The following is a 17,008-nucleotide window of genomic DNA, read 5'->3' as shown; positions in this document are numbered from 1 at the left end:
ATAGTTGCTGTTAACAATGGCAACAACATGATTCAAGGACAATGTATCAAAATCGATAAGATGCTAATTAATTTTATGACCTCTATTACCATCAAATAATGCTTCTTGTACCAGAGGATGTTACTAGAATCATTCCCAAGAAATGCCTTTGGTTATTTTTCTCAGCCAAGTATGCACAACGTGCTTGAAAGCAATTCATGAGAGAACAGACATGCTCTGCTACCCAACCGGAACAGCTTACACATTTGCTCTAAAGTCTCCCATTATCCATGGAAGTAAATCCTGCCTATGCCCAATCAGCAGCATGATGGGATAGGAGACAGCATGTGACAGGGAGACAAACTTGTGGGGGGTCAACCCTGGGCCTTCTCCTTCCCCGATTCATCTTTCACTCTAAGAAGCCCCAGTTCCAGTCCCTGGAGGTGTGGGGGAGGAGGAAGAGCCACCAACAGGCAGTGCCCTCGGGCCTCTCATCCAGGCAAGAGGACTTGGAATCCAATACAGTGGTTCTCCAAGTTCCGTGTGCACAAAACTTGTTTGCAAAGTGCTGGGCCCCACCCCCACGGCTTCTGATTCAGCTGGGGTAGGCAAAGAATCTGCATTTATCACAAGTGCCAGGTGGTGCTGACCCCTGCTGTGGTCCCTGGACCACACGTGGAGAACCAGCAATCTAGGAGAGGTTGAGTTCCAGTGAGGTGCTGGAGGACCAAAGCCCACCAAACCAGAAGTGGCTTCTGCCCCAGAGGGTGTACACACAAGTAGCGGATCCAACCAGCAAAGGAAGCCGTTCTATCTGGCTACCCAGGTGGCAGGACAAGTCCATCCCCGGGGAGGCAAGAAAGCAGACAGCTACGGCTTGGGTCTAGAGAAAGATCCCTGCAGTGGGCCTTTCTCTCTGGCTTCCCCAGAAAGCCAGCAGACAATGCCAGGGCTGACAGTCTGAGTTCTCTGTGCTGATGGGCCTGATCCCCATGGACCATGAATCCTTCCTCTCCTCTTCCTGCTCCGCTTCTTACTAAGTTTAGCAATCAGTGCAGTACTTTGAGTGATTTCTAAGATCCACTCACAGATCTAATGTATAAACACACAAACGAAAAAGGACCCCAGCCCTCCCTACAGAGCCAGCATAGCCAGGACAGAACAGAATCCCTAAGCCTTCCTCTGCCCTGGAGGCTACGTCCACTCTGCATTCTTCTCCCCACGGGAGGAAGCATGAATTATAAATCAGGAATTTGACAAATGAATGGAGTGGATCTCTCTGCATCTGGTGAGGGTCTTCATTTACACCCAAACCAGGACCTCTAACCAGCTGGTCAATCCTCAGCCTGATTCTCATTATGGTTACAATGCTACCAAGCAGCCCTGTGACATTTTCCTGAACATTCACAAACGGAGGTCGGACCAGGAGGGAGTTCAGAGACTGGGACCCAGGACCAGAAATGCCATTAATGACTGCACAGCCACATGCAGGTCCCTTAGTGCTATTTGTAGCCCTGTTTACTCACTCGTAGGACAACAAGGGGAATGCATAGGTGACATCTAAGCTCCCTGTCTACTTTAAGAATGCCCAGAAGGAGTCACAGAGCTGCCACGGAATCCACCCTACAAGCCTGAAGCCCAACCCTTCCCTGAGCACTGGGCTCTCTGTTCACACAAGTGCTGGGGGTGGAGGTGGGAGTCCTGCCAGCACAGGGGTGCAGTGAACATACAAGTGAGTAGAAAGACAGCGCCTCTGAAGCTAAGTCAGGCTCCTCACAAGCCCATCTTTAGGCCTCTGGACACATTAGTGGCTACCAAACTGGTAGCAAAAACTTGCGAGTCAACAATTCTTCGCTTTCAGTACGGGCTCACTCCTGAACACATAGCTATCCTGGAAAAGCCGCGTAAGACATTGTCCAAATGATCCCAGATCTGGTCAATGCAACACAAGGCGTGTTTCCTGGGGAGCAGTGCTGGGATATGGCCCAGTTGGCTCTACTGTTGCTGGGGGTAGGCCCCATCCACACCTGCTCTTTCTCACAGCCAGGTGACACTGCTGGAGGTCAGAAGGGCTCCATGCAGTCATACAACTGAAGGAGGGATGGGGTGAAAATGGATGTGTCCTATCATAAGCCCATTCTTGCTCATGGAGTTTCTCCAGCTCCAAAGGAGACTCTGCAGTGATGCACGCCCTAGTGTGGGGCTGCTTCCAGGGACCTGAGTTAGTGTTACAGGACAAAATATCCTTGCTGGTGAAGAAACCTCTAGGCTGCCGGTAAGGACCAATTAATCAGGCCAAACTTCCATCTACACCCAGAATGAGGCCTCTTTTAGTAAACTAATTTCACTAGCAGGGAACAGAACCACACCAAAAATACCTTCTGAACAAAACATTCTTCTCCCCACGGGAGGAAGCATGAATTATAAATCAGGAATTTGACAAATGAATGGCAGGCACACTGAAATTCTGTGTATTTGATTAATCACTTTGAAAAGCAAGATTATCTTTTTACAGTAAACACAAACATTTTTTACAATCATTGAAGAAGCTGGGAGCCAGGATACCAATATCAATAAAACCCAGGCATTACGGAGCCTGTGGAAGCTAAAGAAAAATAAAAATAAAACCCTTGTCAAAATAATAATCAAGTCATTCATGAGCAGCCTGTCAATACTGTGCTTGTTATTCCAGCCGCAGCTTGGGGTAAGGCTCCCTGCTAAATTCCTTCCATGATTAGGTGAGAATTAAGAGAGGGTAAAAGGCAGAGACCTGTCTGCACATCTTTAAAATATGCATAAAAGTTATCATTGTTTCCTAAAGGAAAAGACTACTTAAGTAAATAACTCAGTAAATGTGATTTCCATTGTTTCTAAGCTTACTGCCTTTACCTTCAAAGAATGCTTTTAAAAATTAGTTTTTTTTTTCTTGAGACAGGGTCTCACTCTGTCATCCAGGTTGGAGTGCAGAGGTGCAATGACAGATCACTGCAGCCTCAACCTCCCAGGCGTAGGTTACCCTCCTAACTCAGCCTCTCAAGTAGCTGGTACCATAGGTATGCCCCACCATGCTTGGTTAATTTCTCTTTTTTTTTTTTTAAGAGCTGGTATCTCACTATGTTGCCCTGGCTGGTCTCAAACTCCTGGGCTCAAGCAATCCCTTGCCATGGTCTTCCAAAGTGCTGGGATTACAGGTGTGAGCCACCACACCTGACCAGTTATTTATTTTTCTTTAGCTTCCATATGCGCTGTGATATCCAGATTTTACTGATACTGGTATCCTGGTTCTCAGCCTTCTCTATGTTGTAAAAAATGTTTGTTTCTACACTTGGGTAGGCCCTGTCTCCCAATCTGTAGACCACACGGGGTGGGAACAGTTGGTTATCTTCCTGAGGACATCTTTATGTTATCTCTATCGATATTTGAGTGCTGTTTGAAGACAGCCCCAGGTACAGGGTTCAGAGCACTCCATCTGGGAATCCAAAGGTCAGGTCTGAGCCTCATCTCCAGCACTTACTGAGGAACAACTCTGGGCAAAAGATTTATTCAGCTCTCCCAGGCTGGAATCTCTCAGCTGCAAACTGGGGGTGTCTTCCTTGCTTTTCTGGCCGAGGCCAGCTGGAAGAATTGGATGGGCTAAACATAAGAGGATACCTTGAGCTTTTAATCACCCCACAAAAGTGCAGGATGACCTGTGCTACTCTCTGAAGTGTAAAAAGTCCCCTGGAACAAAGTCTCAGAACAGGAAGGTCCTGTGCCCTGATAAATGGAGCTGAACCTGAGGTCTCCAGCCTACAGAGGTAGGAAGGACAGTTTCCCCATTTTCAGTACTTGCTGACATATTGAAAACAATTCTGCAATTATACAACCAATCATTCTAGTTCCTTTCTTAGAGGAGAAAACTGCCTCTTCACGGCTGTCTCTAGAGGGCATCAGAACCCAGGACACAGGCTGTCATCGGCAACAGAGCCATCTGCAACTGATAGAGTATTTGGCCTTTTTTGACTTTCTGCAGATGCTCCCACCAATTAATCTGCAAACGCGTTGGTTTATATCATGTCCACCCTCCCGCAAATGCAGTATTTACATCAACCTTAGGGGTTCAGCAAGGGTGGGAATGTCTATCTAGGTGGAACCAGGCACCATACAGATACTCAGAAAATGTTTCCACTTTGTTTGTTAGGTGTTTCTTAAAAATAGCTTTACTTCTGAAGTATAATCTACCTATCAAATATTCACCTATCAGGCCGGGAGCAGTGGCTCACGCCTGTAATCCCAGCACTTTGTGAGGCTGAGGCGGGCGGATCATGAAGTCAGGAGATCAAGACCATCCTAGCCAACACGGTGAAACCCCATCTCCACTAAAAATACAAAAAATTAGCCGGGCATGGTAGTGGGCGCCTGTAGTCCCAGCTACTCGGGAGGCTGAGGCAGAAGAATGGCGTGAACCTGGGAGGTGGAGCTTGCAGTGAGCCGAGATAGTGCCACTGCACTCCAACCCGGGCAACACAGTGAGACTCCGTTTCAAAAAAAAAAGAGAAAAAAAAATTCACCCATCATTCCATGAGCTTCAGTAAATTTACACAACTGTCCACTACTCAGTTTCAGAACATTTCCATCACCCAAGAGTTCCCTCACTCCCATTGGTGGTCAATCTCCGCCTCTTCCCCGCAGCCATCCCTGGTCTGCTTTCTGTCTCTATAGTTTTGCCTTTTCTGCAAATTACATACTAATGAGTCATACAATATGTAGCCTTTTGTGTCTGGATTTTTCCTTTTCACTTATCCTAATGTTTTAGAGGTTCACCCATGTTGTAACACGCATCATACTTCACGTCTTTTTATTGTTCAGTAGTCAGTTGTCCTTTGTGCCACACTTTGTTTATCAATTTATCTTTTTATCCATTCATCTGTTGATGAACATCTGAATGGTTTCCAGTGGGTCTTTTTTTTTTGGCCTGGGGGTCAGGGGAGTCCCAGGAAGCTATTATGAGTAATACTGCTACCAAAATTCATACACAAGTCTTGTGTGGGCATGTTTTCATTTCTCTTGGGTGGATCCTGGAATTGCTGGGTCACAGGGTTGAGTGTATATTTTCCAAAAGTCCCAGGGAAATGTTAAAGAGCGGCCATGTTTCAGCCTTAGAGCTCCAAGAAGGTATTACAAAGCATTGTGTGTTGCAAAGTCAAGTGGTAGGAACAAAAGCATAGAAATGCCTATCTGCGACTGTCAATTCTTTTAACTCACCACCCTCCATCTACTTTTTCCTTCTTCTTTTCAAGGCAACAATCCTTGGTAGCACCAAAGAATGTGAAATTTTAACTCCTTAGTTACCTGATGCCATCAGGAAACAAGGTTGTCCAAACAAGGGGACTTCCCAGATAGTGAAAATATTCTCTTATTTAAGAGCTTAAAAATTAACTATTTTATAAAAATCGTGTACATGTGGATTACAAAACCTGTTTCCTTTGTAAACAGCAGAGCGGCCTTGATTTTCTTAACGTCTAAGGTCATTACTCTAGAAATACACCCTAGTGGTGTCCTTGAGGAAACCATGACTATGGCTTTTGTCACTCGGTTGCAAAATCAGCTCACACTGAGTCAACAGGCTCTGAGTGAGGAATAAGAGCTCTGAGTGAAGCTCTGAGTGAGGAATAAAGGTAAAATGCTTGAATTCTCTGTTCTGGATGACTCAGGAGACTTTTTGAGAGGGATCTCAGTGATATTTTGGAATGTCAAGGTTGTCAGAGTTGAAGGATCTCTGTATCTTGAATTGTTCTGTTCTCCATCAAAAACAAAAGGCTACAAAACTTTCATCCTATTGAACCAAATGGAAACATTTATGTTATCACTGGCTATAAAAGAAGTTCAAGAAGGCTGGGCGTGGTGGCTCAAGCCTGTAATCCCAGTACTTTGGGAGGCCGAGGCGGGTGGATCACAAGGTCAGGAGTTCGAGAACAGCCTGACCAACATGGTGAAAGACCATCTCTACTAAAAGTACAAAAATAAGCCAGGTGTGGTGGTGCGTGCCAGTAATCCCAGCTACTCAGGAGGCTGAGGCAGAAGAATTGCTTGAACCCAGGAAGCAGAGGTGCAGTGAGCTGAGACAGTGCCACTACACTCCAGCCTAGGCAACAGAGCAAGATTTCATCTCAAAAAAAAAAAAAAAAAAAAAAAAAAAAAAAAAAAAAAAAAGAAAGAAAAAGAAAAAGTTTAAGAAAATAGTGTGACACGTGTAACAACATGGGTGAACCTCTAAGACATTAGGCAGCAGTGTGAGGGGAAAATACTTAGGAAAAAAACCGTCAAAGTGCTTTGTGATATGCACATGGGAAGAAATGAAGGGATAAAGCAGTGGTTTCCAATCTTTGCTCCCTGCTGAAGTACCTAGGGATCTTAGGCAAGCACTGATTCCTTGATCCTAATCCCAAACACTCCTATTGAATTGGGGTGGGGGTGCAACTTGGACATCAGGATTTCTCAACCCCACCCCCGCCCCCACCCCCAGTGATTTCATAATGTGTAGCAAAGTTTGAGAAACACTGGGATAAAAGTTATCTTGGCTTAAACCAAAAGCATATCGAAATAAAAATTTCAGCTCTGCTAACACTCTTCTATTCAAAAGCCTTGAATATGTTCCATGGTCTACCTAAATTATAACCCTTTATACCTGGGTGCAAAACATCTTACGTAACTCTAGTACCACCCACCTCTCCAGCGTTAGCTGCCCAACAGGCCCCAGGATGCCCCAACTTGTTGCCTTTGCTCCTGCCACCCTACCTCGAATTGCCTTTCTTCACTTCAATCCTCTGCTTTCCCCAAGTTTTTCCCGAAAGCCTTCAAGGCCCATCTCAAATGCCACCTCCTCAGAAGCCTGTCTGATCTTCTCAGGTATCTGGCTCTTCTCCATGCCTAGGGCACATTTCTCTCTTTCCCTGGTAACACTGTGTGAGTTCTGCTTTGCACTGCTGATGTTTATCTGTCTATCGTATCGTGTCCTTCTCTTTCTCGCCCTTCTTGCAGAAGAAGTGAGGGCAGCCAGTGAAGGGGCCAGACTTAACTCTGTCCCTGAGTCTAAGGAGAAATGAACAGCTGAGGTGTTGCTAGTGGTCTCAACACCTGAAGCAAACAGAGCTCTCGGGGAGCTCATCATCGTGAGGACGGGCTATACCTTTGTGGTCATGTGCCAGGAAGACAGGGTGAGAGAAAAGAGCGCCTATCGAGAGGTGAAAGATTCTTAAGAGCCCTAGCTCAAAAGAGAGCCTCTTAGAAGCAGCATGCAGGAATGAAAGGCTGCAGCCGGCATCCTTGGAGCTGCAGGGCTACTGGGGAGCAGCAGCAGCAGGGAAAACCCAAGGCCCACTTGCCCTCCCTTGCATCTAAAATGGTAAGAGCAGGCCAGGGGCCCAGGCTTACCTGGGAAGCCTCGCAAACACCTGAGCACGCATCCTTAAAAGATTTTGCTGATACTTCAGGTTTTATGCAAGTTTCAGATAATGAGAAAGACATCATAAATATTCTTGCAAATAAAAATCAGGCTTTAATTTCTAGCTACATTTAAGTGCACAATAGTTAGTTAACACTCCATGAAAAGGTAATCACATAATTCCTAATAGAAATTAAACTCTCCTCTCAGCATTCACCTTTATGTCTATCATTTGCTTAGTCTAGAAAAAAAAAAAAAGGTGTATCATTAAGCAACAGGAAAATCTGACAGCTACTAATCTGCTAAAGAAAAAGAGCTCACAGATATCCGGGATTCCAGAAACACAAACCTACTTAGAAAAAAAAAAGGCGGATAAAAAATTCATTTTAAAATTTAATACAACGAACAATAATCATCACCTTAAATTGGTAGGAACTCAGCTTGCCAGGTAAGTGACTGAGGAGTCTGGGGCTGGGCGCAGTGGCAGCCTCCTTCGATTTGTAATGAGAAAGAAGTTTTTCAAAGATTGGTGTTTCCAGTGGGGAGGACACTGTGCTTTTCAAGGATGGAATGAAGAGCTGCCTGCTCTTGTTAGTTCTATCAGATGATGGAATTTTAAGAATTTAAGACTGACCAAGAGTTAGTCTGAGAAAAACAGGGAGGCTGTAAAGAAACCCTTATGCAGTAACTTTATCCAGTTGGGGCAGATAAATCAGCAAGGACAACCTTTCCCATGACCTTCTCGCCTCTTTTTTTCCTAAATTATTTTCCCAAATTCTCTTTAGAAGGAATTCACTCCTTAATTGATAACTCCTTTTATTTTGAAGCATTCGCTTAAAGCCAGGCAAGAGTCGTACTTAAAAGGGAGTATTTAAGAGAAAAGTACACATGCAAAGGTACACATAGGCTGACGGCTGGAAAGCAATTGTGCATGCAATAAGCATCAGCTTTTATCCTCCAGTGAAAAGCCCATGATTATTTTAAAACCCCTATCACAAAGCACTCCTGTGCCAAGGCAAAAATTCTATCAATAGTACAAATCCTGTAAACTAATCAATAAAAACAATCTTGTGAATCTGGATTTCTTTATAACAAAACGAACTGCCCATGCTCCTCCGCTGCTCTCACTTTCAATATCCTAAGAGATGGAGTAGTTGTGCATAGTAGAGTACAGCATCCTGAGGCAGATGAGGGTTGTGTGAATGATTTCACAGGGAGGTGAGCACTCCAGATCAACTGCTGTCAGTCTTGGCAGAAAAGCCCCAAGAACACCAAGTCTGCCCCAAGTCAGCCGTCTCACTGGTCACAGTCAGACACGCAACCCTTGACTGACGAGGCAAAATCCAGTAAGGGGGAAAACATCTGTTTTCCAAAACAGCAACCTCCTAAGAATGGAGAATTATGACTCTACCCAACACCTACTTGAGCAGCACAGGCAATACTGAGGCTTCTTCCTTTCTTCTATTTAACAAGGCAGGGAGGGCTCTTACCTTAGCAACACTTTTACAAGTATGCTGCTTATTTTGTAATAGGAGAACATCAGCTCATGAAATTTGGGGCACTTACCCTTCTAGCTGCTCCTCTCCTAAGATGAGGCGAAGGTTTTTTAGGAAGGACAAGGAGACCAAGGCATGGGAATGGCGGATCTTCACGTAGCCCGTCACCACCTCGATGAGACCCATGAAGTTCTCCAGTTCTGAAGCAATGTTATCTACATTGAAAGGGGATCGTGTCATTGTGTGCTCACTTGGTGTAAGGGTGACATACTTGGATTCGTACAAACACAAGTGAGAACAATTCAATGGCAGGTGCCCCCGAGATGCTCAGGCTCCCAGCACAGGACTGGCCATTCCCTGACAAAAGCATGCTTCCCTGGCTTGACTCGCAACAACCACTCCTGGAATGAGGCCTCCCAGGCAGGGGAAGGCAAGTTTCTAGGAGGTTGGGGGTACTGCAGCTCTCAAGCTGATCATAAATACCAGACTGGCAATTAGCTAAGGCTGACAATTGTAGGGAATGTCTTTTAATATGCTCTGTCAACAGACAGTATGGCCTCCACAGTACAAGGGCATGACTAAATCAACAACATTTTCTCCGTCTCATTCAGAACTGCCTTTGCTGCCTTTCTAATTCCTAAGATACAGGAATCTGTATTTAAAGGTTCCATTTTACTAAGACTAGAAGAAAATATACCAAAATGTTAACAATGGTTATCTATGAGGGATTTTTAAAAATTCATTTCTGCATTGCTAAGTTTTCTATAATATTTACATATTGCTTTTGGAACTAGAAAATAGGAGGAAAAATAGTTGCTAATACAGATGTACAAACATAATATGCAAACAACAGGTTTCCTTTCATCTTGTTTAGTCTACCCTGTCCCCTAGTAAATAAAAACCAATTTTCAGTTCAACTAATGCTAAAATTTTAATAAAGACTATAATGAACTGGGTGTGGTTCAATTAATGGGATTTTACTGTGTATAATTTATGAAGACATATTTAATAAAAGGCTCTATTTTGCTTTGAGTTGATACAAATAAAATAAGGGTACTAAAGGATAAAGCCCTACATCTAATTTAACAGCTTTCCAAGAAAAATTAAAGGGAAATTCAAGTTGAAAAGATGAGAGGTTGTATGCAGTTGATGTTTTAAGGAAGAGATCCTGAATTTTAAACGTGGGGCAGGAAGTATGCCTTAGTCAAGATCAGGAAATTTCCCCTCTAATGAGATGTCCCATCATCCTAAATCCAATCTATTTTCTGCAATGGACATAAACCGGAAGACACATTTCATCATCATGCATAAATATGCACCAATTCCTTCATAAAATGATACTTCTCCATGGATTTAATTCACAGATTGAAATTTTATCTTCAGAGGAAGATAAAAAAGTTTAGGCACTCAAAAGGTATGTTCTAGGGATAAGCAAATTAAAAGTGAATGAGAAAATGCAGACACAGCCAAAAGAATTAAACTTCAGAAGTACCACGAGAGCAGGGAAGCCCTAATTGTGGGGAACAGAGTTACCTTCATCGTGGAGGACTGGGAGTGGGTATATTGTGAACAACAGCAAGGGATATCAACAAATTCAGAAGAAATAAGCAAAAACTTGTTTCTGTCCTTTCTAAACCTTAAGGAAACAGTTTATTCATTTAACAAATATTAAGGAAAAGCAAATTCTCAAAATACATTATTTTCCTCTCAAACTGTAAAAAAAAAAATTCTTCATAAAAGGATTTCCCCAAAAAATTCCTTTCAACTTGAAAGTCTTTTTACAGTATTTATTCTAGCTTATAAAACTATCAGTACCTTGACCAAGTGGTCCCAGTAGGAGAGAATTTAAGGCACCATTACTAGAAGCCCTTGGCAATGAAAAAATCAGAAGTGAAAAGATTTTTTAAATTATCCAGGCATGGTAGGGTGTGCCTGTAGTCCCAGCAACGTGGGAGGCTGAGTAGAAGGATTGTTTGAGACCAGGAGTTCCAGGTTACAGTGAGCTATGATTGTGCCACTGCACTCCAGCCTGGGTTACACAGTGAGACTCTGTCTCAAAACAAGACAAAGAAACAAGCACACAAAAAAACAAAGAAGTGAAGAGATCGCAGGCTAAGTCAGTGGGAAATCCTTTGCACATATCCAACTTAGAAGCAACTTACCAGGAATGCCATCTACTGCAAATACAGGTCATTGTACCGGGGTGAGACTGAAACTTTACGTACACAACGATACACACTTGTATCCTTTTGTCTCTCACAAGTAAATTTGGAAATCTAGCATTCTTTTGGACTTCATAAAAGTTTAACATGATATCACTAAACTTCCCTTTGCTCAGTCTTCTCAGTAAATTCAAGTAAGGAAAACTCTTTAGACTTGAAAGATGTGTGGATTTGGCTATAGCTGGAGTCTGCTGAGTCTGCTGAATCACACCTCTGATCCAATGGTCTCTTCTGGGGTTTGTATGTGTCAGGGCTTGCCTCTCCTATGCAAGATGTGACTAACAAAAAGATGAGCGATGACTCTCTTTACAGGAATAAATGATGTGCCAATGGCTAAAAAACAGATTGCCTTTCAATCTGTTTTTTATCTTTTAGGGAAACTCAAAGAAGAGACGTCATGCATGAGGCTTACACACCATGTTGTTTATCTAAGCCCATATTTTAGTGGTGACTCAGGGACGGGAGCATGAAAAGCATCAACAAAAGAAAACCATGAGATCTAGCCATTTTTCCAGTGGGATGAAGTACTTACTCCCCCGTCGGATGTTAATGAGCAAATTGCCCTTGAAGATGGTGCATCCTTGGAGCATCTGAGCAGAAGTAACAGAATCAATGGTCTTTGTTTTCTTCTCTTCCTCACAGACCTTGGGGCAAGGACCTTCACAAGGGATGCAGTACATGCTGTTGAAGAAAAAAAAAAATCAAAAACACAGATAATTGAGTCTGTCTTCTTGTATTAAAAAAGTCATAAGGATATGCTTTTTATTGTTATTACAGCATGCATTAGAAAAAGCAACTGTTTTGAAGTGTTCGTGTGGTCACATGGTATATCATTCCCAAGCCCACCCAAGATAAGCCACTCACATTGCAACCAAAAGGAGAAAAAGCCTACAAAGGAAGAGCGTGTTGCTTGCTTCCAGACAAAATACATGATGCATCATCAAGGCATTTGTGTATCATAGGCTGTTGACTGATGAGCCAGCTGGTTCCATGTGGGAGAGATAGTGTTGCAGAAAGGAAGCTCTGGGGGTTCTCTGGAGGAACACAGAGCTGCTTTCTGATATTGTGACCCTGGCCTGTGTACCTGGAGGAGTAGCTAGGAGAGAAGACAGGGACAGCAAAGGGACTATAGTGTCTCTGCCTAACGGTAGTCCAGCTCCTGCAGTCAGTGTCTCAGGAAAGCCCAGTGACGGATGCCAAAAGGCATGTGGTATAGCGCAGATCCATTATTTTCTTGCTAAAGCACAACTGAAATTATTTCTTGACAGTGTTTTGCAGAAACTTGTAAATTGATCCAAATGTTGTTTTCGCTGCATACACAATAAAAGCAAGGGGTTTCCATTAACTTTGTCATGAGCTCTTATTTCAAATGCTATCCTGAACATGCCACAAACCACCAAGAGTCAGGGACAAGTAAGACTGGCACTTTTCCTGCTTACCTGCCGTTATTTACGAAATAGCAGACAAAAGGCTAACCTAGCAGCTGAACCTTTGGGATCTATAGTTATATACAGAACAAGGGTCAGATAGTTGAACTGATTTCCAAACAAGACAAATGATATGACCTTATGCAATGTGTGTGTTAACAGGATGGTAAGTTGGGGAGCCATTACATGTACATTATTGTTCTTAAATCATCTCTCAAATTTCATGAAGTAAAAACATTCCAGAAAAACAGTGTAAATTATAGCTCTTTTATTAATGTCCCTTCCCCTACCTATGAAGGTTATTTTTTTATCTCAGACAAAGATGTAGGGTTCTGTTTTGTTTAAAAGCTAATAGGTAAACATAACTTCTCTGGTATTTTCCTATTGCGTGTTTGCGAGAATGGGGATCACGGCTTCCAGAAGGCTCCTGCAGGAACTGGACCCACCCACAGATGGGGAGTCCTTCCTCTACCATTGCACTCACCATTCTCATTTCTAGCCTGCGATGGGGGCTTCCTTCAGCACTTTTTTACTTGGTCTTCTGTTGTTTCTAATTTATCTACATACCCTATAAACTCTCACTCTCCCTTTAAAAAAACATTTTATTTTAAAATAATTATAGAGTCACAAAAAGCTGCAAAGATTTACAAAATTACAGAGTGATCCCACATAGCCTTCACCCAATTTCCTCCAACGGTTACTACATCTTACATCATGATAATGCAGTATCAAACCTGGAAATTAACTCTGTGTGTGTGTGTGTGTGTGTGTGTGTGTGTGTGTATGCGCGCGCGCGCACGCATGCGCATGCCCGCATGGTGCTCTGTCACTGATCACTTGTGTAGATTTGTATAATCACTACAATCTAGATACAGAACTGTTCCATCACCACACAGTTCTCCCTGATGCTACCTGTTCATACTCACTGCCCTGCCCAACCTATTCCCCAATGTCCCTAACACCTGGCAACCACTAATCTGTTTTCCATCTCTATAATCTGTCTTTTTTTTTTGAGACAGGGTCTCACTCTGTCGCCCAGGCTAGAGTGCAGTAGCATGATCTCAGCTCACTACAACCTCCACCTCCTGGGGGTTCAAGTGATTCTCCTGCCTCAGCCTCTGGAGTAGCTGAAACTACAGGTTTGCACCACCATGCCTGGCTTTTGTATTTTTTTTTGAGACAAGAATCTCACTCTGTCACCCAGGTGGAGTAGAGTGGCGCAATCTTGGTTCACTGCAACCTCAGCCCTTCTGGGTTCAAGTGATTCTCGTGCCTCAGCCTCCTGAGTAGCTGGGATTACAGAGACGGGTCACCACGCCCGGCTAATTTTTGTATTTTTAGTAGAGATGGGGTTTCACCATGTTGGCCTCCTGACCTCAAGCAATCTGCCCACCTCAGCCTCCCAAGGTGCTGAGATAGGTTATGAGCCACTGTGTCTGGCCAAACTTTGTATTTTTAGTAGAGACAGGGTTTCACCATGTTGGCCAGGCTGGTCTCAAACTCCTGACCTCAGGTTATCCACCCACCTCAGCCTCCCAAAGTGCTGGGATCACAGGCATGAGCCACTTCGCCCGGCTATAATCTGTCATTTTGAGGATGTTGTACAAATGGAATTATACAGTACGTGATCTTTTGAGGTTGGCTTTTTCACAGAGCATAACGTTCTTGAGATCCATCCAAGTAGTGTACTTCAGTGGTTTGTTCCTTTTTATTGCTGAGTAATAATATTCCACAGTGTGGATGTCCCACAGTTTGTTTAACTAATTACTTATCATAGGACATCTGAGTGATTTCCAGTTTGGGGTTATTACAAATAAAGCTGCTATGGACGATGGTGTACATGTTTTTGTATTGACATAAATTTCATTTCTCTGGGATAAATATCCATGGTTATAACTGCTGGGTTGTAACCTAAGTGTATATTTAGTTTCTCTCCATCTTTCACTCAAACAGAAAAATCTGAAGCTGGGTACAGTGGCTTACATCTGTAATCCCAGCACTCTGGGAGGCTGAGGCAGCAGGATCACTTGAGCCCAGGAATTTGAGGCTGCAGTGAGCTATGATCGTACCACTGCACTCCAGCCTGGGCAACACAGCCAGTCTATCAAAGAGAAAAGAAAAGAAAAGAAAAAGAAAAAAAAAAAAAAGGAAACAACTGCCTTTGGTAAAAGTCTAGGAGTCATCGGGCACTTAAAAAATGTTTTCTAAGAAATGTTTTGATAACATGTTTATAGATTAAGCTTCCTCAAATCCATTATGGTATAGAGAAGGTATAAACAAGATAAAAACAAAATATTTTAAAGTAATTGTTAAGTAAACCTCAAAGGCAGAGAGAAGGGAATTTATTATTCTTTATGGTGTTTTATTTTAAACAAAAGGTAGATGTATAGTTTTGAATGGACTGTAAGAATGAATAGGGGAAATAATGGCTCAATTCTCTGAAGAGTGCGCTAGAGTGGAAGAAACAACACTGTCAAATGGACAGCATTCCCACTTTGCCACAACTCTGGTGGCTGCAGAATGACCAAAGGCCTCCAAATGTCATTCAGAAAATGTATTCACAAAGCAAAGATGATAGCATACTGAGTTCATGGACAAGCTACCGCTCCCCTAACCCCACCCCAAAGAGCAAGGTGACGTCTGAATAGTGGCTGAGCCTCCACTTGGTTCCAGACACTGCCCCTGGGCCTGAGGTGTGCACCAGCAAAGGCCCTTTTACACTCGAAGGCTGCCAACAAAATGTGAGTACAATGCGGTAGACTGATTTTGGACATAATATGTATCCTCTGCAGCTCACTGAAGTCCTTGGCCTATTTATCATTTTAAAGTATTCAGAGTAATTTTGTTGTTCTTGTTACTATTCTAATGGTTATACAAATTATAAGAGGCAGAAAGTCGCTCTACATTTAATACTATAAAAGAAAATGAGTATTACCTTTGATTTGAAGGTAAACCTACAGTACAAGCTGCATCTCCAAATAATACACTAGAAAAAGAACCCTTTTATGAACACTTGCTCAATGTACTTTATAGAAATAAACTGCAGCAAAAATTATATTTAAAATTAACATCTACTTTTCTAATGATAAATGATATTTATTTACTTATTTTTTTTGAGACGGAGTCTCACTCTGTCGCCCAGGCTGGAATACAGTGGCGCGATCTCGGCTCACTGTAAGCTCTGCTTCCTGGGTTCATATCATTCTCCTGCCTGAGCCTCCTGAGTAGCTGGCACTACAGGTACCCGCCACCAGGCCTGGCTAATTTTTTGTATTTTTAGTAGAGACGGGGTTTCACCCTGTTAGCCAGGATGGTCTCTATCTCCTGACCTCACCTCGTGATCCGCCCGCCTCGGCCTCCCAAAGTGCTGGGATTACAGGCATGAGCCACCACACCCGGCCGATATTTTTATATTTGTAGAATACATTTTGACAGACTCAGAAAGACAGGCCCCTTGGTGCTAATCATGAAGAAGGCATTTTGTTCACTAAAACAGCACTTTCCTAAAAGCTCTTTTTTTTTTTTTTTTGAGACACAGTCTCTGTTGCCTGTGCTGGAATGCAGTAAGGCGATTTTGGCTTATTTCAGCGTTGACCTCAAGGGCTCAGGTGATCCTCCCACTTCCAACTCCCGAGTAGCTGAGACTACAGGTGTGTGCCACCACGCCCAGCTAATTTTTGTATCTTTTGTACAGATGGGGTTTGCATGTTGCCCAGGCTGGTCTTGAACCCATGGGCTCAAGGGATCTGCCCACCTCGGCCTCCCAAAATGCTGGGATTACAGGGGTGAGCCCCTAAAAGTTCTTTACTCTGCTCCAGGAAAGGGAACAGCAACCCCAAATCTCCAATCTTCTTTTGCTTTCAAAATTATAGTTCCCACATTTCTAAACAATGCTAGCATCTTATTTTCAAAAGCATAAACCCAATCTTCTTTTGCTTTCAAAGTTATAGTTACCACATTTCTAAACAATGTTAGCATCTTATTTTCAAAAGCATAAACCAATGACAAATTTATAGAACTCCAGTTGACATGTACAAAAGGGATGGCATTTGTTATAAGAAACTCCTCTTTTTTTTTTTTTTTTTTTTTTTTTTTTTTTTGGAGACAGAGTCTCGCTCTGTCACCCAGGATGGAATGAAGTGGTGTGATCTTGGCTCACTGCAACCTCTGCCTCCCAGGTTCAAGCAATTCTCCTGCCTCAGCCTCCTGAGTAGCTGGGACTACAGGCATGTGCCACCATACCTGGCTAATTTTTGTATTTTTAGTAGAGACAGGGTTTCACCATGTTGGCCAGGCTGGTCTCAAACTCTGACCTCAGGTGATCCAGGCACCTCAGCCTCCCAAAGTGTTGAGATTACAGGCATGAGTCACGTGCCCGGCCATAAGGAAATTCTTTGCTTCCCAAGTGAAGTCTCAAAGTTCAGGAAGGAAAATGAAGGACATGATGAGCACTGAGGGAGG

At 43.2% G+C, this 17,008-nt stretch overlaps 1 protein-coding gene across 3 annotated transcripts in view; it reads right to left on the bottom strand.

The window, feature by feature from the left end:
* The window catches only part of IGF1R (insulin like growth factor 1 receptor), a 278,119-nt gene that overhangs the window by 56,253 nt on the left and 204,858 nt on the right, over nucleotides 1-17,008 (bottom strand). For all 3 annotated transcript variants that reach the window (XM_017886884.1, XM_017886885.1, XM_017886886.1), the window contains 2 exons: nucleotides 11,653-11,801; nucleotides 8,969-9,113 (listed from right to left, as the gene is read on the bottom strand). In XM_017886884.1, coding sequence (XP_017742373.1) covers nucleotides 8,969-9,113; nucleotides 11,653-11,801 — 294 coding nt within the window. The remainder of the gene's footprint in view (nucleotides 1-8,968; nucleotides 9,114-11,652; nucleotides 11,802-17,008) is intronic.

This window comes from Rhinopithecus bieti, unplaced genomic scaffold (assembly GCF_001698545.2).
Source record: "Rhinopithecus bieti isolate Rb0 unplaced genomic scaffold, ASM169854v2 scaffold_15821, whole genome shotgun sequence".
Lineage (NCBI taxonomy): Eukaryota > Metazoa > Chordata > Mammalia > Primates > Cercopithecidae > Rhinopithecus > Rhinopithecus bieti.
The sequence above is the reverse complement of the archived record's forward strand: the minus strand, read 5'-3'. Positions and strand labels throughout refer to the sequence as shown.